The sequence below is a fragment of the Pseudonaja textilis genome, chromosome Z, assembly GCF_049901715.1.
Source record: "Pseudonaja textilis isolate UNSWEBS1 chromosome Z, rPseTex1.2, whole genome shotgun sequence".
Lineage (NCBI taxonomy): Eukaryota > Metazoa > Chordata > Lepidosauria > Squamata > Elapidae > Pseudonaja > Pseudonaja textilis.
This window is the reverse complement of record NC_142008.1, coordinates 105,467,562-105,489,227: the sequence shown is the minus strand read 5'-3', so window position 1 is coordinate 105,489,227 and position 21,666 is coordinate 105,467,562. Positions and strand designations below refer to the sequence as shown.

The 21,666-nt window shown below is 36.5% G+C and overlaps 1 protein-coding gene and 2 pseudogenes across 1 annotated transcript; 1 reads left to right on the top strand and 2 right to left on the bottom strand.

Moving 5' to 3' along the window:
• Positions 1-2,440: 2,440 nt before the first annotated feature.
• Positions 2,441-3,346, bottom strand: LOC148124205 (SCAN domain-containing protein 3 pseudogene; annotated as a pseudogene).
• Positions 3,347-6,801: 3,455 nt separating this feature from the next.
• Positions 6,802-7,728, top strand: LOC113451088 (olfactory receptor 5V1-like). The gene has a single exon (XM_026722446.2). It carries the CDS (start codon positions 6,802-6,804, stop codon positions 7,726-7,728), a length of 927 nt encoding a protein of 308 aa, XP_026578231.2.
• A 12,033-nt stretch (positions 7,729-19,761) lies between these two features.
• Positions 19,762-20,681, bottom strand: LOC113451084 (olfactory receptor 5BS1-like; annotated as a pseudogene).
• Between the last annotated feature and the right edge of the window lie 985 nt (positions 20,682-21,666).

The window sequence follows — 21,666 nt, the reverse complement described above, 5'->3', positions numbered from 1 at the left end:
CATACAAGCCATGCCAAGCCAGTCACGTGACCACCAACCCACACCCACAAATTAGGCCATATCCACAGAACTGGTTGTTAACAAATTTGAATCCCACCCCTGCAGCTAACTTAGTTCCAAGCCATATAGAAGCCCCTTCTGCATGTGGCCTCCTATGGACCAAGAGATGAGACAAAGGATCTCCTCAAATAGAAGCAAGTCCTCAGAGTCAAGAAGAAAATGCAGCACCAGGTTCAGCATGTTAGATTAATATCCACATTTTTATCAGCCTTTGTTCAATAGGTATTATTATTCAGGAGAAGCAAACAGCTTCTGAACCCACACAAAAGGCTGGAAAACATTGCTTCCTAGCTGTATGCCCCTTGAAAACATTTGAACTCAGCAGGGTACAGCAGATGAAGCCTGCCATAGTAAAAATAGCAGAATAACCCTTGTTTTGTCATCAAAGGCCTCTCTATGAGTTACTGTATGCTTTAGCAATATATTCCATCATCTCTACTAATTGAGGAGTTTTAGAGTACAAAAGAGAAAGAAAACATGTCAGTGATTAAAACATTATAAATGAAGATTGATGGAATGAAAAAAAGATGAAGGAGCAGAATATGAGGGCAGGTAAATAAATAACAGTTTCATTAAAATATATATTTACTATTTATTAGGTTGCATATAAATTTCTCACACAAAAGTCTGCACACAAATGAAAAATGTTTTGTTCTCCTATCAGTTATCATGTTCATCCTCATCAATATCATATTTTGGGGAATAGTCACACTAATTCATTTGTTACTTTAGGATGTCACACAACCACAGATTTTGAGAATTCCTGTTGTACACAATAACCATCTGAATATGTTTCATAAGTAGATATAGAGATGAAAAGTTTAGGAAAAACATCTTCCAATATATATTGCCTGGCTCAATATTTTTCACTAAGTGCAAGCCTACCAAACTTTACAAATTAAATTCACTTGTTTTGAATTAAACCAACATTCAACCACCTATGACAAACAATGTGTTTTAATATATTTCTGAAAGAATACATTTGTTTTTCAATTAAATTCCTATTGAACAGTCAATTTATCCAAGATTAAATTGAATATACAGAAGAAGGAATCAGGGTTTGTAGCCATTAGTTTTTTTGTGACTTCCTTCACTTCTGTATTTTTCAGGCTGTAGATAAGTGGGTTCAGCATAGGTGTTGAAATCTTGTACTGAATAGAGAAGAAGTCATCCAAAATAATTGAGAAGGCTGAGCTGGGCCTCATGTTTCTAAAGCAGGCAGTGCCATAACACAAAACTACAACAATAAGGTGAGAACTACAGGTCAGTGGTCCCCAACCTTTTTGTACCAGGGACCAGTTTCATGCAGAAACACTTTTTCAAGGACCGGTTAGGGTTTTTTATTTATTTATTTATTTAATTTATTTATTTATTTTATTTTATTTATTTATTTATTTTATTTACTATTACACTATAATATCACCAAAATGTAGAATCAGTGGGAGCTCTGGGCTTGTTTTCCTAGACGGTTCCATCTGGGGGTGATGGGAGACAGTGACACTTGAATTGTACTCCTTATATCCAGTCTACTCCATAGTCTTGTTTTTGTTGCTGTCAATGCAGAAAACCCCGCCTCACAAAGATAAGAGGTTGAAAATGGAAGCAGGACTTTCAGTGCTTTTGTGGCAATGTCAGGATGTTCTGCTTTGACTTTACCCCAGAATGCAAATAGATTTGAAGTTGTTTCAAACATAGATTTAAGGCCACCATCATTTGCAATTTCAATTAGCTGTTCCTCTTCTTGTAGGGTTAAAGTTGATTCCCCTGGCTTGGGTTCCGGATCCATTCCATCCCCAGCCTGGGGTCTTTTGCAATGGGGAAGTAATGCTCAAACTCTTTTGAAAGCTGAAACAGGTGATCATGCACTAACTGGGTGAATGAAGGTCCAAACTCAGTCTCTTCCATAATCCCTGCTACTATGTGAAACATGTCAAATATCCCTGTGTTCACTCTCTGTCTCCATAACTCCAATTTGGCTTTGAATGCTGCAACCTTATCTGCCAACTTGAAAAAGGTTGTCATTTTCCCCTGAAGTGAGAGATTGAGTTCATTGGGCAGGTTGAAAATGTCACACAGGTAAGCAAGTTTCAAGATCCAATCAGCGTCACTGAAGTATGCTGCCAATGGTGACTGTTTTTCCAAGTAAAATCTCTGCAGTGACTCTCTTAACTCAAAAACTCTTGCCAGCGATTTACCTCTTGAAAGCCATCTCACTTCTGTGTACAAGAGAAGGCGTCTATGTTCTGCATCCATCTCTTCACAGAGCTGTTCAAATAGACATGAATTCAGGGCATGTACTTTTATGTGGTTAATAATTTTTACCACAGCTTGCAAAACGCTGTTAAGCTCAGGTGGCATTTTTCGGCTTGCCAGCATTTCCCTATGGATGACAGTGTGTGGACTCACATTCAGAGGCAATCTCCTTGATCCGCGTTGTCAGACCTGAAAGCCGCCCAGTCATCGCAGCCACTCCGTCCGTGCATACACTGACACAGTGCAACCAATTAAGCCTCCCTGATATGTATTTGTTCAAGGATATGAATAACTCTGCAGCTGTGGTGTTAGTTGGCAGAAATAGTGCACATAGCAAATCCTCATGTACATCCTCCTGAAAAATGTATCTCACAAAAACAAGCAATATTGCTTTGTCAACATCTGTAGATTCATCCACCTGAATTGCGTACCATGGTGACTCATTAATCCTCTCAAGTAACTGTGCCTCGATGTCCTCTGCTATTTCACTAATTCTTCTTGTTACGGTGCTCACCGAAAGGGGGATGTTTTCAACCTTTTTCACTGCAGCCTCTCTGAAAAGTTCACTGCAAATATCCTTTGTAGCAGGCAAAATCAATTCTTCCCCAATAGTAAAGGGCTTCTTAGCTTTAGCAATGCGGTCTGTGACCAGGAATGATGCTTTTAGCGCGGACACATTTGTTGAAGTAGTGGCCTTCAATAATTGTTTCTGTCCTTCATTTTCCCATTTTTTTCTTTCAAAATATTCTAAGGGCTTTTCTTTCAATGCTGGGTGTTTTGTCTCCAGGTGGCGGTACAGTTTTGATGGTTTCATGCCTTCATTAGCAAGTCTGTCACTGCATATTACACAGAGTTGGTTGGGGGCTTGTGAATCACCTGTTGCGATGAACCCGTAACTCAGGTAGGAATCTTGGTATTTTCTTTTAAATGCCGCTTTCTTTTTGCAGGCAGTCTGTGACCCTTCTGCTGTCTCATTGTTGTCTCGTTTACCCTTTCCCAAAAAACTCTCCAGTGAACTCTGCTTCTGGCTCATTTTGCGAGGGGTAGCTTGCTAGATGAGATTAGCCAAATGAGAGCGAGAGGTGTAGAGTTGTAATTGCAGGAATGTTCTTATCTTGGATGGCAAACCAATGGGGAAAATGTATTAGAATCTTCCAGTGGCAATAACATAGACTTTAACTAGAGATAATTAATTGTATTAATTACTATGCTAAACAGTAATGAAAGTTAAGCAGAAACCAAAGTTAACCAATGTTAGAGGATTACTAAAAATGTGTATAAATGCAAGACTAGACTCCAATAAAGTCATCATGATTCAGTTGATCATGATCAAACAAAAATATGTGTTTGGCAGAATATATGTTTTCTCCAAAAGCGTTTTGCAAGGTAATAATCTGCAATTCAGATTTTACATTTAGAATGGGTTTGATCTCCCATAAGGTCTTCAGCTTTCCACAATCTCAACAATTGTAAGATGTGTGGGGAATTCAGAGAGTCCAAGTCCACACATTTTAAAGATTTGTCATATATATATATATGTGTCAGCAGTTCCTGCAAGATGAAGGCATTGATGCTATGGACTGGCCCTCCCCTTCCCCAGACCTGAATCCAATTGAGCACATCTGGGACATCATGTCTTGCTCCATCCACCAATACCACATTGCACCACAGACTGTCTAGGAGTTGGGGGATGCTTTAGTCCAGGTGTGAGAGGAGATCCCTCAGGAGACCATCCGTCACCTCATCAGGAGCATGTCCAGGCTTTGTAGGGAGGTCATATAGGCACATAGAGACCACACACTACTGACCCTCATTTTGACTTGTTTTAAGGACATTACATCAAAGTTGGATCAGCCTATAGTGTTTTTTTCCACTTTAATTTTAAGTGTAACTACAAATCCAGACCTCCATGGGTTGCTAAATTTGATTTCCATTGATAATTTTTTTGTGATTTTGTTGTCAGCACATTCAACTATGTAATGAACAAAGTATTTAATAGGAATATTTCATTCATTCAGATCTAGGATGTCTTATTTTTGTGTTCCCTTTATTTTTTTGAGCAGTGTATATTTACCCCCCTTGCATCATTTTGCATATTTCTTTTCTCTAAGGAGTTCTCACACTGTGCATTTCTTGGAGACCAGAAATGTTGAAAGTTTGGCAGATAGAAAACTCATATGTTGCAGAGATCTCTCTCACGGGGAAAGCACAGAAGATCATAAACATCTGAATGGAGATGAAAAGAATGTCCTGACTCAACTCATACTCTACATTAGCCAGCTACTGAAAATATTGCATTCATTCAATGGTTCCTCAAACCAGCGTTGATGGACTATCAACTATGTCAAACAAAATAATTCCCAGACACAGACCAGAAAATGGAAAGCTTTTATACAATCCTGACTGTTCCTTGGAGGTACTTGAGTTCAGTAGAATGTGATCAGTTAATCAATCAACTTCTTCAAGATAACTTTGCAAATATTGTGCTACTAAATGCTATTAGACCTAATGAAGATGGAGCTTCCTACACCAATAATACAGCTAAATGCATGCTTTCATATGTAGAGAGTAGTGTATATCTCCAAGGAATTAATTAGCAATGGGAGTTGAAGTATTGAGCTTCTAGAATACAATACACTGTAATAAATATCAGCGAGTGCACTAAAACAAGCCCCATTATTTCAGGCTCAGATTTATGAAATCGGAGATAAGGAAAAAAGTGACCTTGATTAAATATATGAACATTCCATGTAAACAATTTTTCTTTGAAGATTCTCAATCATCCAAGTCATGTTGTCCCAAAGATGGTTTTTTTACTCCCAAAAGGCAATTGGACTTTCTTTATTTATTTTTCTTTGAAAACATTTCAGTTCTTATCTGAGAAACATCTTCAGTTCCAACATTCCTCTATGCAAAAAATCCAAGGGGTGAGAAGGCTTGATTTAATTCTACTATATGTTATTATTTTGAACAACATTAACAACGACACCATCAATACTATAATGCTATGATATGGGAAGAAATTTACACTGCATTCAAATATTTTTTCCAAAAAAATACATTGACAATTGTTTAGTTTAAGATTACACAGACAGACAAACCCAGAAAGATAGAAAGAGACAACAAGGTACATTGTTTGTGCATTTGCATACATAGATACAGAAGGAGATAAATGCATGTGCACACACCTATATACATGTGCATATGTGTGGGTTACAAGGTTGTGTAACCCATTAATTTTTTAACGGTTTCCTTAATTTCTCTATTTTTCAGGCTGTAGATAAGGGGGTTCAGCATGGGTATTGAAATCTTATATTGAATAGAGAAAAAAATTAAATAAAGAAGAGCATGAAGCAGTTGGGAGGAAAAACAATGGTTCTTTTGCAGGTAACAATGAGATCATTTTAGGGGTAGATAAGCATATTTGTATAACCCACACTGCAAGCTCATATTGTAGGAGTAGTTTAGTTCACATAATAAAACTCCCTTCAGTGTAATGTAAACAAATCAGGAATTATTTAAAACTTAAATGAATTTGTAATATAATGTAATTTGAGTTTTTTGTACCTATAATGTGATTGAGATTGCTCAAAATTGATTCAAATTCAGGGCAGCTATTAAATAAAATCAAGTGCCTATAAATCACTTCAAAGAAGTTAAAAAATGATTTGGTACTCCTACTTTGTATCCCCTCATACATTTGGGGCAATACTAAGCATATTTTTACTTTGCAAATTGAAAACAAAACAAAGAAAAAACCAAGAATCTTAAACATCACCTAGTGTCTTGCTGTGAAGAGGAAATCAGCCATGCCAACAAGACTTCTACCCCCAAAATGGAAGTAGTCAGAAATTGGTAAACTTTGCAATTTTTAGTCTACTTTTTAAACATTTTTATTTTTATTTACTTCTAAAAGACGAAGAAAGGAGGAGGGGAGAAAAGAAGGAAGGAAGGAAGGAAGGAAGGAAGGGAGGGAGGGAGGGAGGGAGAGAGAGAGAGAGAGAGAGAGAGAGAGAGAGAAAGAAAGAGAGAGAGAGAGAGAGAGAGAGAGAGAGAGAGAGAGAGAGAGAGAGAGAGAGAGAGAGAGAGAGAGAGAAAGAAAGAAAGAAAGAAAGAAAGAAAGAAAGAAAGAAAGAAAGAAAGAAAGAAAGAAAGAAAAACACTGATAAAATACCTCCATGTTGTTTTCAAGGAAATTTCATGGCTATGACTGAGAAGTTAAAGAATTCAAACTTATCTTGAAATCAAATGGATAGATCCAGAATTCAGTATATATTTTTATTTTCACTTGTTTGAAATCCACATAAATATATTTGGCTGGAAAAGAATCTAGATACTGAAAGGCATAGGTCCTGGATTTGATACATGATGGATTTTGTTTGTGGCTTCATTAAAATGTTCACAATTTGCATAGAATTTACTTTGTTTTTTTTCCCCCTTTAAGCTACTTCACAACCACAACAAGGAGTAACTTATTTGGGATGAGGCATGAAAATACAGAACCAAACTATTCTTTCAGAGTTCATCATCCTTGGCTTTCAAAACCTCCAGGAACTGCAATACTTGCTCTTCAGTGTATTTCTGACTATCTATTTATTCACAATGCTGTGGAATGCTTCCATTATCACTATAGCAATTTTGGATCAGAAGCTCAGAACCCCCATGTATTTTTTTCTGGGGAACCTGTCTTTCCTTGACATCTGTTACACCAGCACCACAATTCCACAGATGCTGAATCTTATCCTCAAAGACAGAAATAGCATTTCTTACACAGCCTGTGTTCTCCAATTGTACTTTTTCTTCTCCTTTGTAGGGACAGAATGCCTTCTTCTGGCAGTAATGGCTTTGGATCGCTATGTTGCTATTTGCAATCCTTTGCACTACTCATTATTTATGAGAAGATGGGTCTGCTTCCAACTAGCTATAGCTTGCTGGATTGGAGGTTTTCTTAACTCTGCAATACATACTTATTTTGCCTTTCAGTTACCTTTTTGTGGAGATAATTTCCTAGAGGCATTCTACTGTGATATTCCTCCATTGCTAAAGTTATCATGTGGAGACATCTCTCTCAACCAAAAGCTCTTGCTATCTATTGGTTTACTCATAGCATGGACACCTCTTTTTTGCATCCTTCTCTCATATGCATCCATCATCTCCACAGTCCTGAAGATGCATTCTGCAGAAGGAAGACAAAAAGCTTTTTCCACCTGCTCCTCTCATCTTACAGTGGTTCTACTTTATTATGGCAGTAGCATTTTCACCTATTTGAGACCTGTTTCTTTCCAGTCTTCTGTTAATACCAAGCTGATCCCACTAATGTACACCATCTTGACTCCATTACTAAACCCTGTTATATATACTTTGCGTAACAAAGATGTAAAGAATGCTTGGAGAAGTATAATGGGAAAGATTTAAATATTGTAACATTCAGGAAGAAGCATATAGGAAAAAAAGGGTTCCTCTTTTTTTCAGACAATGTGGTCTTAAGCTGGGAAGGGCTTATAGGTATTTTAAAGATGATAATATGAGCTCATTGTATTATAATGATATGATTTGAATTGCATGGAATTTCTTATGTACTTATGTATTTTTAATGAAGTTAATAAATGGTCCACAGTACACTGATACAAGCTAAAATAGAAATAGATAAATTACAGCTGCTTAAATAGACTGGCTTTTATTGTTGATGTTTTGTTTTGAAATTATACTTGGTAGATTTTAATTTGCTTTAAATTGCTAAAGCAGAGTTTACAGCTATTTGAACTATTTGTTCCATTAAAAAAGAGAGAAAATGGACTACAAGGAGATAAAATATATTCACTCCCTTGAGTGACCCTTGTCTCGTGCTAATGACCTGGATATATAACATGAACTTGCCATTTTCTTTTTTCTAGCATTTGGCAAGCTCCCATTCTAAGATTCTTCTATGAAAGTGCTAACAACCCCTGACTAATTTTTCAGACTCAGATAAAGTCAGATAGATTTGCTACCTAACACCTTACTGTATTAGGTATCTCACTTTCAGGGTAAGGTTGATGTATACCTAATAAAAAGGTAACCATTAATTTCAGATAATCACTTCTCTGAAATAAATGTATATCAGTGACTCAAGCAGTGTCAGTTATTAATGCTGGCAAAATGCATTAAAAAGAAAGTTCCATAAAATTGGGTCCCCTAGTAGGTGAAGACCTAACCTTTTTAAGAAAGCAATAATGATGGGAATGAGGAAGGAAGAAAGAGGAAAAAGAGGACAACCAGCAACAAAGTAAATTATAGCAGTGAGAGTGAGCTAGAGAACAGAAAGGTCTTCCTTGGGTCTTCTCTTGTTTAATGTATTGAGCCATAAAGAGATCAATGTCTGTTGGGCATCTTATATTTTGTGTTTGTGATCAAACTACAGAGTTGTATGATTTACTTGGAACTCATCATCATTGGGAGAACAAATTGTTCACATAGAAATGTCATGCTTTATCCATGTACTCTTTGTTTATGAATTAGTGCCATTACCTTGATACAAATTTCCAAAGGATGTGAAGAGCATAAAGATGTCTATAATATGTTTAAAAAAGTAAAGAAAAGCTGCTTAAGGGAAAAAAAATTGCTTGAGGAAGAAAAAAGAATTATACAAATTCTACATTTTTTGCTCAAAAAAGGAAAGAAGATATGTAACACTTATTTCTTGAAGAAATATGGTTCAATCATATGTTATTTGTTGCAGAAAATAGTACATGCTCAATCTTTGTTAATATCCTTTGTACGTTGTAACAATCATTAATCATTTATTACATTGTAATTCTATCATATAGTTTAGACATAAAATTATAAAAACAGACCTTGTTGACTGAATTTATTCTTCTATGCTTTCCAGGTGTGGAAGAAATCCATATATTGAATTAGTTTTTGAAAAGTGCTTAGTCATATATCTGTTCATGGCTATGGAATATTTTTACCATTATTAAAGTCAGTCTTGATCAAAAGTTCAGAAACTATACTTCTTCTTTAGCATCCTATCTATCCTTGATATTTAATACTATCTAATTACAAATTGGAGATTCATGTATCTATTTTGTCACTTGAATAGGAATTCAAGATTATTAGGTGGTTAATAGTTTGTGTCAGATGGTGCTTCATTCAAAATCCAAGAAAGAAATACTTAGATTCCATGAATTAGAGAAAAGATTTATTTTACTGGAAGTCAAGTGGTAGCAAAAAAGAATTCTGAATCTGAGAAAATGAGCGCGTAGATCACATATACAAAGTGATGGCAACATTCCCACCCCCAATAGTTCAATCGGCTCATCCAATTAAAAGTTGTATATAGCATCATGTGGGCATCTCCAGGTGGTGATGAGGCCTCTGTCCATTGACCTTGACATATTTTGATAAAAAGTTGCAGCTGCACATAGCATAGGATAGAAGCCTAAGCAAGAACCTCCCCCCCACAACTTACACAGTTTTGTTTTGTAACACCTCCAACTCATTTCCCATAACCATGTTCCCCCTCCTCCCCCTGATATGAAAGCCGAAAGATGCAAAGCAAAGGAAGAAAATCTTGAAGGCTGACATTCGGCCCTCCTGCAAAAGAGGTGTTAGTCCTATAAAAGATAAAAATAGAAGATAACAGAAAATATACATGTAACACTATAATACTATATTTTAGGGTTTATCAGGATATTTAGTACGAAATGTCTTGATAAGCTTAGGCATCCTTCTCATTCACTCACTTGGACTGGGAAGGAGGAAAATCTTTCCAAACAAGTCGATATTGCAGTCGACCCCTTTGTTTTCAAGAATCCACAATTTCTTTAACTTCAAAATGTTGTTCCCCTTCAATTAGCAATGGCACAGTGGGATCAACCTGAGTCAGCCTCAAGTCGGAGGTATATTCAGGTTTTAATAAACTAACATGGAAGACAGGTGGATTTGTTGAAGGGTTTTGGGTAATTTCAGTTGGACTGCCACAGGGTTCACAATTTGTTCAATTGGGAAAGGTCCAACATACTTAGGTCCAAGCTTTTTTGACTTTTGTGTGGTCTGCAAATATCTGGTGGATAAAAAGACCTTGTCACCAACTTGATATGTTTTTTGTAGAGTTCTCTTTTTATTTGCAAATTTTTTTATGGGCTTGATGAGCATCATCTAATGCTTTACGGGTAACCAGCCTAGTAAGCTGGAGCTGTGTTATCCATTCATCTAATGACTGAATGTTAGGTTTCTCCCGTGGAAGCTTGAATATAGGTACAAAGTCTTGTCCTGAAGCCACTTAAAATGGAATAACCCCAGTACTACTATGTACCAAATTGTTATATGCCACCTCAGCAAATGGCAGTAGGTCCGCCCAATCATCTTGCTGATAATTTATATAACATCTAAGATACTGTTCCAATACTGAGTTATTTCTCTCACAAGCCCCATTAGTTTGTGGGTGGTGGGCAGAGCTTAAGCCCTGGGCGGAGTCCAATAACTTCAGGAACACCTTCCAAAAGTTTGAGGTAAACTGGACAACCCTGTCTGTTTTCAGGAACCCCATGTAACCTGTAGACATGTAAAGTTTAGCCAATGTTTTCGCAGATGGGATTTTTGCACAAGGTATGAAATGTACCTGTTTGGAAAACAAATCTGTTACTACCCAAATAACTGTATTTCCCCCACTTTCAACTCTATTTCCCCCACTATAAAATCCATAGAGATTTCCTTCCACAGAGCAGTTGGTCTAGCCACATTTTGTAGTAAGCCTGCTGGTTTAGCAGGAGGCTGTTTGGCTGAGGCACAGATAGGACAGCTAGCCACATAGGTCTCAACGTCCTTTTTCAAGGTAGGCCACCAAAATTGACTTTTAACCAAGTGTAAGGGCTTCACTAATCCAAAATGTCCAGCAGCTTTAGACTCATGAGCTTGCTGTAATATCTGGTTTCTCAGCTTTGCTGGCACATATAATTTGGTCCCCACCCATGCCAATCCATCTCTAACCGTACAGTTATTTGAGTGAGCAAGGAACCAATCATTAAGTTTTAGAGCTTCTTTTAATTGTGCAGTTTAATCATTTGATAAATCAACTTCTTTTTTTTTCTAGGCTCTGGTAACCACTGGAGCCACCAACTGTTTGATTGGGACAATAGGCCATACCACTTCTTGGCGAGCACTATTATATTGAGGTAATCTAGATAAAGCATCCGCCATGAAGTTCTTCCCCCCTGGAATCCCCCCCTGGAATTTTTAATGAAAAATTAAAGCATTTAAAGTACTGCATCCAGAGAATTTGCTTGGAAGACAGTACTTTAAATGCTATTCTCAGATTCAGAATAATGTCAGATGGTGCTCCATTCAAAATCCAAGAAAGAAATACTTAGACTCCATTAATTAGAGAAAAGATATATTTTACTGGAAGTCAAGCGGTAGCAACAAAAAGACTTCTGAATCTGAGAAAATGAGCGTGTAAATCACATATACTAAGTGACGGCAATGTTCCCACCCCGTTCAACTGGCTCATCCAATTAAAAGTTGTGTATAGCATCATGTGGGCATCTGCAGATGGTGATGAGGCCTCTGTCCATTGACCTTGACGTATTTTGATAAAAATTTACAGCTGCGCATAGCATAGGATAGAAGCCTAAGCACCTCCCCCACAAATTATACAGTTTTGTTTTGTAACACCTTCAGCTCACTTCCAATAACCATGTCCCCCATCCTCCCCCTGTTACTTATGACAGCCGAAAGATGCAAAGCAAAGGAAGAAAATCTTGAAGACTGACAGTTTGATCAAAGAATAAGTTTGGTGTAATGGTTAAGGCATCAGACTTGAAATTGGAGACTCTGATTTCTAGTCCAGCCTTGGACACAAAACCAACTGTGTGACCTTGGGATAGTCAGTTTCCTTCAGCCTTAGAAAAGAGGAAATGGCAAACCATGTAAGAAAAACCAGGAAACTGCATGGGCCTGTCCAGGTAATCCTCCAAAATCAGACATGATTTTTATTTTAAGAAAAATGGTGATAAGTCAGCGCTGAATGGAAGTAGAAGAGGTCTGGTCCCTGTCTTTGCTTTGTGGAGATGGGTCAGTATTTTCTCCATTCCCATTTAACATATAAATGGGTCAGTACTTTCTCCATTCCCATTTAACATCTAAATAAAACCATTGGAGAGATCATATGACAATATGGAATGAGGTATCATCAATATGCTGAGGATATTCAGCTATAAATCTCTGCCCATGGTGAGCTAAATGATTCTGTGACTACCCTCTCTTGATGTATGAAACCTGTTGAGGACTGGATGGTGAACAATGGGCTAAAACTAAACCTTGGCAAGACAGAGAGGCTCTGGTCCTTGGTTCTTGGAAAATTATTACCTTTGGTCATGGATAGGGTTGAACTGCCCCCAGACTTATCCATTGCATAATATTTACTTATTTATTTATTTGATTTGTCAATTGCGTACAAGATAATAGGTAGAAATATAAATATAGGTATGAATACGTGAAATGGATACATATAAGAAAAATAAAAAGAATCAATAGGACAGGGATGGTAGGCATTTTGGTGCACTTATGCATGCCCCCTACAGACCTCTTAGAAAAGGGTCAATAGTAGACAGTCTAAGGTTAAAGTTTTTGGGGTTTGGGGAAAAAAACCCACAGAATCAGGTAGAGTATTCCAGACATCGACCACTCTGTTGCTGAAGTCATATTTCCTGCAATCAAGTTTGGTGAGATTAACCTTGAGTTTGTATTTATTGTGTGCTCTTGTATTGTTATGGTTGAAGCTCTTATTCATTGACAAGTAGGACATTGCAATGTATGATTTTATACACTATACTTAGATCAGACCGAAGGTGGCATAGTTCTAGGTTTTCTAGGTCTAGAATTTTAAGTCTGGTAGCATAAGGTATTCTGCAATGAGTACAGGAGTGGAGTACTCTTCTTGTGAAATATTTCTGGACTTTCTCAACTGTGTTAATATCAGATACGTAATGTGGGTTCCAGACTGAAGAGCTGTATTTGAGTATTGGTTTAGCAAATGTTTTGTATGCTCTAGTTAGTAGTGTGATATTACCAGAGAAAAAGCTATGTAGGATTAGGTTTAGGTTAACAACTCTTAATTCCTTTTTTGGCTATGTAGTTACAGTGGGCTCTAGCACTTAGATCATTAGAGATGAGTATTCCAAGGTCCTTGACGGAGTTTGGGTCATTAACAAGGTCTTGATTATTCAGCTTGTATTTTATTTTCTGATTATTATTTTTTTGCCAATATGTAAGACAGAGCGTTTATTTCTTGAGATTTGAAGTTGCCATTTGTTTGACCATTCTGAAACATAGTCGAGGTCTTTTTGAAGGGTTGCAATATTTGTCTGTGAGGTTGAATAGCTTTATATCATCAGTGAGGAGAATGCAGTTGCTCTTAATGTGATTACAGGGGTCATTTATGTAGAGTATGAAGAGAGTTGGTCCTAGAACCAAGATTGATTTGTGGATTGATTGGTTGGTTTATGAAATGACAGTTACATGCATCCCTGGACCAACATGTCCTTCTCATACCCTGATTAAGTACCTCCCATTTAGACTGTTGTAATGAGTTTTATAGGGCTGCTTTGAAGTTTCAGAATATAATCGCCTGAACGGTTTTGCAGAAAAAAAAATTGAAGCCCCTAAAATATGTTTAGTTAGTGAATTAGGCAACCATGAGTGGAGATTGAACTAATTAAATGGCTAGTTTGATTGTATTGTTACTGCCATAGTGAATGTGAGGGTTTTTTGTGGGGGGGGGGGTTGTTATATGGTGGATTGAAAAAAATATTGTAAGCTACCTAATCAAACTCACGCTAAATAAACATTTAATAAAATATTAGATAAAAAGTAACATTTGAAGTAAAAATAATGATGTAAATGTTTCATAAGAAATTTCATCATAGAAAACTTTTTCTAGAAAAATAAAAAATGCTAGAAATGTTTTTGAGAAAAGAAAGAAAGAGAAATAAGGTAACATGGAATTTAGTATATTACTGAGGCAAAGATTTTATAAATGTTCTTATTTTTGTAAATATTTTTTTTATTTTTAGACAAATATACACAAACAAAACATAGAAGCATAAAGCCATCTTCCAATTACGTACATACAGTGTGTTGGTTGGTTACAATTTTTTTGTGTGCATCTTCTCCATATTCCTCACTTACAATTGTTTGTATATATTACCATATTATCAATCAAGTATTTCTAAATACATTATTATCACTGTTAATTATTCATTTGACTATACTATTATTCCTCCATGTTATGCGAGATATTCCATATTTTTAAATTGATTTATATTATAACAATTCATATTATCATCCTAAATCCATCCAATAATAATATATCTTTATATTACATTCCATATAATTCTATTCTCCTTATATTGTAAAATTCTACATATTTCATTACCATATTTTATTTTCTAACCATTGATAAAATAGATCCCAAATCTTATAAAATTGTTTATCTTCTTGTTCTCTGATTTCAAAGGTATATTTACTCATTTCAGCACATTCCATTATTTTCTTAATAACTTCCTCCTGCATTGGTATTTTCTCATTTTTCCAATTTTTAGCAAATACAATCCTAGCCACTGTTAATACATTCACAATCAAATATTTCAATTCCCTATTGTATATTTCAGGTAAAATTCCCAATAAAAATATCCCTGGTTTCAAGTCTATGTGTTTCTTTGTCATTTTTTCCAACCATGTGTGGATTTTAGTCCAATATCTTTTGGCTTCTGCACACGTCCACCACATATGGTAATATGAGCCCAGTTTCTGATGACATTTCCAATATTTTTCAGATTTGTTCTTGAACATTCTTGCTATTCTTGTCAGGGGAAAATGCCACCTGTAAAACATCTTATACAAATTTTCTTTATATGCTGTTGACATTGTCATTTTATAATTTTGAGACCACAATTTTTGCCATTTCTCTAAATCAATCCCATATCCAATTTCCCCCCCCAAACAATCATTGCTTCTTTAACTTGTTCTTCTTCTAGCTTAATATCTAATAAATGTCCATATAATTTTTAATCACCTTTTCATCAGCACCCATCGAAATCTTACCTAAGTCAGTCAGTTTATCATAAAAACCTGTTTTAAAATATTTATCATATCTAGAGCATATTTGCACATATGAAAACCAGTTCATCTTTATGCCTTGTTCTTCTAATTCTTGCATAGATTTAAGTTCACCCTTTTCATTCAATATTTCACCATATCTAACTGTTTGTTCCTTTTTATACATTATTGGATAAGAAAATGCTTCAATAGTCGATAACCAGACTGGAATTTTTAAATCGCATTGCGTTTTAGTCTTCTCCCAGTTTAATAACAAAGCCTCACATATATAATGTCTTCTAAAACACCCCTGTGTTTTAGTTCCCTTGTACCATAGGAAGGCATGCCAGCCCAACAACAAATCACGTCCTATTAATGTCAATAATCTAGTATTTCTTAGTGTTATCCATCCCTTAACCCACATCAGGTTTGTTGTTTGATAATATAACTCCCAGTTAGGCAGGCCAACTCCTCCTCTTATTCTGGCATCTTGCAACAGTTTTAATTTTATTCTCACTTTCTTTCCCTGCCACATATACTTTAACACTATTTTATTTAGATCTTCAAAGTAATCTTTCCCTAGCCTAATTGGAATTGTCTGAAACAGATATAAAATTCTAGGTAATATATTCATCTTAATTGTTGATATTCTCCCTATTAGTGATAATTGTAAATTTTCCCATTTTGCCAAATCTGTTGCAATCAGTTGTTTGAGTTTAAGATAGTTATTCTCTTTAAGTGTACTACATCTTGCTGTCAAATGTATCCCCAAGTACTTAATTTTATTTGTGACCTGGATCTTCAAAACATCTGCCAATTCTTCTTTTTGTCTTACTAACATATTTTTTGTCAAGATTTTCATTTTATCTTTATTCATTTTCAAACCAGCTACTTTTCCATATGCCTCTATCTTTTCTATCAATTTAAATGCTGTTTCTAATGGATCCTCTGAAATAAAAACCAGGTCATCTGCAAATGCTTGCAATTTAAATTCTTCCTTTTTAATTTTCATCCCTTTTATATCTTTTTCTTCTCTAATATTTCTAGTTAACACTTCCAAAGTTAACACAAACAACAGAGGTGACAATGGGCAGCCTTGTCTTTTCCCTTTCCTTATAGCAATACAGTCTGCCAATTCTCCCTCTATCATTACCTTTGCTGTTTGTTTATGATATATAGTTTCTATGACTTGAGCCTTGCCCAACCTAGCTGTCCCCCCAACATCCCCGATCTCAGCTGGTCGGCTAAGCCACCATGCAGTGCTCTCCCAGCTCTCCTTACTATGTGGCAGGCAGCGGACCCAGCCGCCACCCATAAGCAGCACCATCAAACAGGAGGCACCAGGTCTGTCAACTCTGCCGCCCACGGAGGTGCTTTGGGAGGGCTGGGGCGGAGTGTGTGTGTGCTTATGGCCCTGCTTTAAGCATGTGGATAAACTTCCCTCCTCCTTCCTCCCCACTTGCCACTTCCTTCTCAGCTTCAGTCCTCTGGGGGCAAGTCCAATGCAGTTGTGCTGCTTTAGGCAAGGTCCCCCTCTATGGTTTCACATCCTGGAAGTGCCATCAGAGCAAGAGAATGAGGATATGTGTGGTTGAAGCTGAGAGCGAGGTGGCAGGTGACGGGGGGAGGAGGAGGAGAAGGAAGAGGGAAGTTGCCATACCAACTCATCTTAACACCAGCAGTTGCCACCTACCATGCTATGGCAGAGTGGGAGCGCCACTTTCTTTTGTTGCTGCTGATGCTAGCGATGGTCAGGAAAACAACCTGACCATCGCTCCAAGTGGGTCACCGGTGAAGATCAAGGCGAAGGCTAAGAATTCCATATAGGTGGAGTGTCGCATCCCAGAAGCTCCAGAAGAGCAGGAGAATGAGGAGGTGTGTGGCTGGAGCCGTCGTGCAGGAGAAGAGTTTGCTTTGGTGGGATGCTGGTGCTCGAAGCAGCTCACTGACCCCTCTCCATAGTCCGAGGCTCCATGAGGGCATAGAGAGCCCTCCCTCTTCCCAGGTTCCCTGCCCTGTTTCATCTGCCTGATCTCCCTCGCATCCTTTCTTCTCCCCACCCCCCGGAGATGGCTTCTTTGGCGCCTCCAGGTTCCAACTGGGGCCTGATCATGAACATAGTGAAGAGCATAGTTGGGGTTAGCAAGTTGACGATGCCCTTCTGTTTCTGACAGGCATTAATGGTTATTATTTAAACTATATAGTTGAATATTCACCTTAGGAGCAGTAGCATGGCTTGCTTGTTATATTGCTCAAGGTTTATGTTTCATTTTTTAATTCTTATTTTGTATTCTTTTAAAATTGATTTATATTGTCTGTTCTTAGAACATCTATCCTGCATTAGTGATATAAAAGCATGTAAGAGTATGCATATGTGAGAGTTCTCTTGATACATGAATTCCAAGGTTCATTATTTCTTTAATGCTTTCTCTCTCTTATATTGTCTGGTCATGTTTGTTATAACTTGGTTCTTAGACACCTGTTCATCTGTGTGACTTGTCTGACAGGCTCCAAAATATAGAATTTGGGATTAAATTTTGTTTTATAAATTGAAAAAATTCAAACTATTTCTGTTCATCATTAAAGAAATCTTATGTCTATATGAGAGTCATATAAATCTTGTTTCTTTTTTTCTATTTTTCCTTCCCCTCTCACCATTGCTATGGATGTTGAGAGGTTTTCCGGTTGTGGAATCCAATGTAAAATAGATTTTAGAAACATATGCCCCAGGTTGTTTCATATTAAGAAATTATCTGTGTGTTTAAGCTCCAGATACATTCCTTAGGAGCCATTTTGGTGCAGTGTTAAGGAATCAAGCTTGAAACAAGGAGGCTGAATTGTAGCCCCACCTTACCCTAGTGCCTAGTCCCACCTTAGGCCCAAAGCCAGCTGGGTGACCTTGGGGCACTCACTGTTTCACTATCCCTAGGAAGAAGGCAGTGGCAAATCCTTTCTGAAATCTTGCCAAGAAATCTGCAGGGATGTTTGCAGGAAGATGTCAGGATTGACTTGAAGGCACACACAAAGGATAAAGTTTGCATTACATGGCTTTACAGAATAAAGAGCCATGGAATATGTTTTTTGCAGTAATTAAGAAAAAAGTGAAGTGAAATTGCCCATCCAATGAATAAATGGCATACATATTATAATAAATGAATATGCAGCTTCCTGAAATTCCCAGCCATTGCAACCATTGTTTAAAAGTTGCTCTTTTTTAATAAAAAATCAATATTTATATAAATATTTATAATATCTACATACAAGCCATGCCAAGCCAGTCACGTGACCACTAACCCACACCCACAAATTAGGCCATATCCACAGAACTGGTTGTTAACAAATTTGAATCCCACCCCTGCAGCTAACTTAGTTCCAAGCCATATAGAAGCCCCTTCTGCATGTGGCCTCCTATGGACCAAGAGATGAGACAAAGGATCTCCTCAAATAGAAGCAAGTCCTCAGAGTCAAGAAGAAAATGCAGCACCAGGTTCAGCATGTTAGATTAATATCCACATTTTTATCAGCCTTTGTTCAATAGGTATTATTATTCAGGAGAAGCAAACAGCTTCTGAACCCACACAAAAGGTTGGAAAACACTGCTTCCCAGCTGTATGCCCCTTGAAAACATTTGAACTTACCAGGGTACAGCAGGTGAAGCCTGCCATAGTAAAAATAGCAGAATAACCCTTGTTTTGTCATCAAAGGCCTCTCTATGAGTTACTGTATGCTTTAGCAATATATTCCATCATCTCTACTAATTGAGGAGTTTTAGAGTACAAAAGAGAAAGAAAACATGTCAGTGATTAAAACATTATAAATGAAGATTGATGGAATGAAAAAAAGATGAAGGAGCAGAATATGAGGGCAGGTAAATAAATAACAGTTTCATTAAAATATATATTTACTATTTATTAGGCTGCATATAAATTTCTCACACAAAAGTCTGCACACAAATGAAAAATGTTTTGTTCTCCTATCAGTTATCATGTTCATCCTCATCAATATCATATTTTGGGGAATAGTCACACTAATTCATTTGTTACTTTAGGATGTCACACAACCACAGATTTTGAGAATTCCTGTTGTACACAATAACCATCTGAATATGTTTCATAAGTAGATATAGAGATGAAAAGTTTAGGGAAAAAACATCTTCCAATATATATTGCCTGGCTCAATATTTTTCACTAAGTGCAAGCCTACCAAACTTTACAAATTAAATTCACTTGTTTTGAATTAAACCAACATTCAACCACCTATGACAAACAATGTGTTTTAATATATTTCTGAAAGAATACATTTGTTTTTCAATTAAATTCCTATTGAACAGTCAATTTATCCAAGATTAAATTGAATATACAGAAGAAGGAATCAGGGGTTTGTAGCCATTAGTTTTTTTGTGACTTCCTTCACTTCTGTATTTTTCAGGCTGTAGATAAGTGGATTCAGCATAGGTGTTGAAATCTTGTACTGAATAGAGAAGAAGTCATCCAAAATAATTGAGAAGGCTGAGCTGGGCCTCATGTTTCTAAAGCAGGCAGTGCCATAATACAAAACTACAACAATAAGGTGAGAACTATAGGTAGAGAAAGTTTTCCTTTTTGCTTCTGCTGAATTCAGCTTGAGGATAGTTGAGATGATACAGATATAGGACACTAGGTTGATAATCAATGAAGAACTTGCAACAAAACTACCAGATATCAGTAATGTCATCCAATTGGAGGATGTTTCCATGCAGGATAATGCAAGTAGAGATGGAAATTCACAGTTGAAATCCTTGATAAAATTTGGTCCACAGAAATCTAGCTTTAAAATAGGTAATATATTTACAAAAGCACATAAAAACCAACTACCCATGCACCACTCACCAGCCATTTGCAAAATGATTTATTCATAATTTGTATATAATGGAGGGGCTTGCAAATGGCAGCATATCAGTCACAAGCCATTGCAGCAAGGACACAATCTTCAGTGCCTCCTCTAAGAAAGACAATGAATATCTGAATAAAGCAATCAGAATGTGAAATTATCTTTTTCTCCCCAAAAATCACCAACAGCTTGAGTACAGTAACAGAAGACAAACACTTGTCAAGAAAAGCCAGATGTTCTAGAAAAAAATACATGGGGCTGGGAAAATAACTTGTTACTATCATAATCATCGTATTTCCCAATAAAGGCAAAGCATACATCAGGAAAAATGTCAGGAAAAGGAAAGTATTGACTGGATAATTGTATGAAAATCCCCAAAGGACAAAAAAAGTCACTGTGGTGTTCTGATTTTTCATTTCCATTTCAAATACTGCAGAAATATCAAAACAAGAAGAAAAATAATGTTTTGTTACATAATACAATGCATTACACATATTAGATAGGAGAGGGCAGAATACCAGGGTAAAACCTATAAGAAAAACTTATAGTATATTAGGGCCAATACATTTCCTATTTTCAAATCCACACAAAAGGGAGAAAATGACACTCATTTGTCCCATATTTTTTTTTTCTAAAGTTGTATTACTTTCAAAATGTGCATTAGCTGGGATTTAGAAGAAACAAACAGAATTCATACACAATAATTGAGGAGGCTGATATATATAAACCAGATAGTGGTTGAAGGTGAAAACTGCAGATAGAAAAAAAAAAACCATTTCTGTCTGTTGAGTTCAACTTCAAGATAGCTGAGATGAAATGGAAGTAGCAAACTAGGATAATAATGTAGAACTTGCATCAGAACTACCAGACGTTAGGAATAGAAGGTCCTGTGCAGGATAAGGCAAAGAAGATGGGAATTCATAGCTGAAAACATTAATAAAAGTTTGTCAAAGCTGATGAATAATTTGAACATGATTTCAGCATTTAAACAGCAATATGCCACAGGAAATTACAACATATACAGATTTTTGGATATATATTTTCCAGGTACCACTAAAGATAACAGCAATATAATGTTATTAGAGGAAAGATTTTATGGTTTTTGGTCACTTTTTAATGTATGGTGAGGAAATTGGTCCTTGCAATGATAGTATGCATATTAAACTTAATAGAGGTTTAATGTACTGATGAGAAGTGGGGAGAGGGAGAGAAAAAGGAGAAGGAGGAGGAGGAAGAAGAGAAAGTGAAATATATCAGTGATTTTAACAAATTTAGTTCTTCAACCATAATTTATTTGTGCATTTTTGCTCTCCACCATTAATGCAAAATACAAGCCTTAAGTAGAAATGAAAATGCATTGTACCATTAACTCTATTTGCATAAAATTCTGTATTTCATTCATGATTG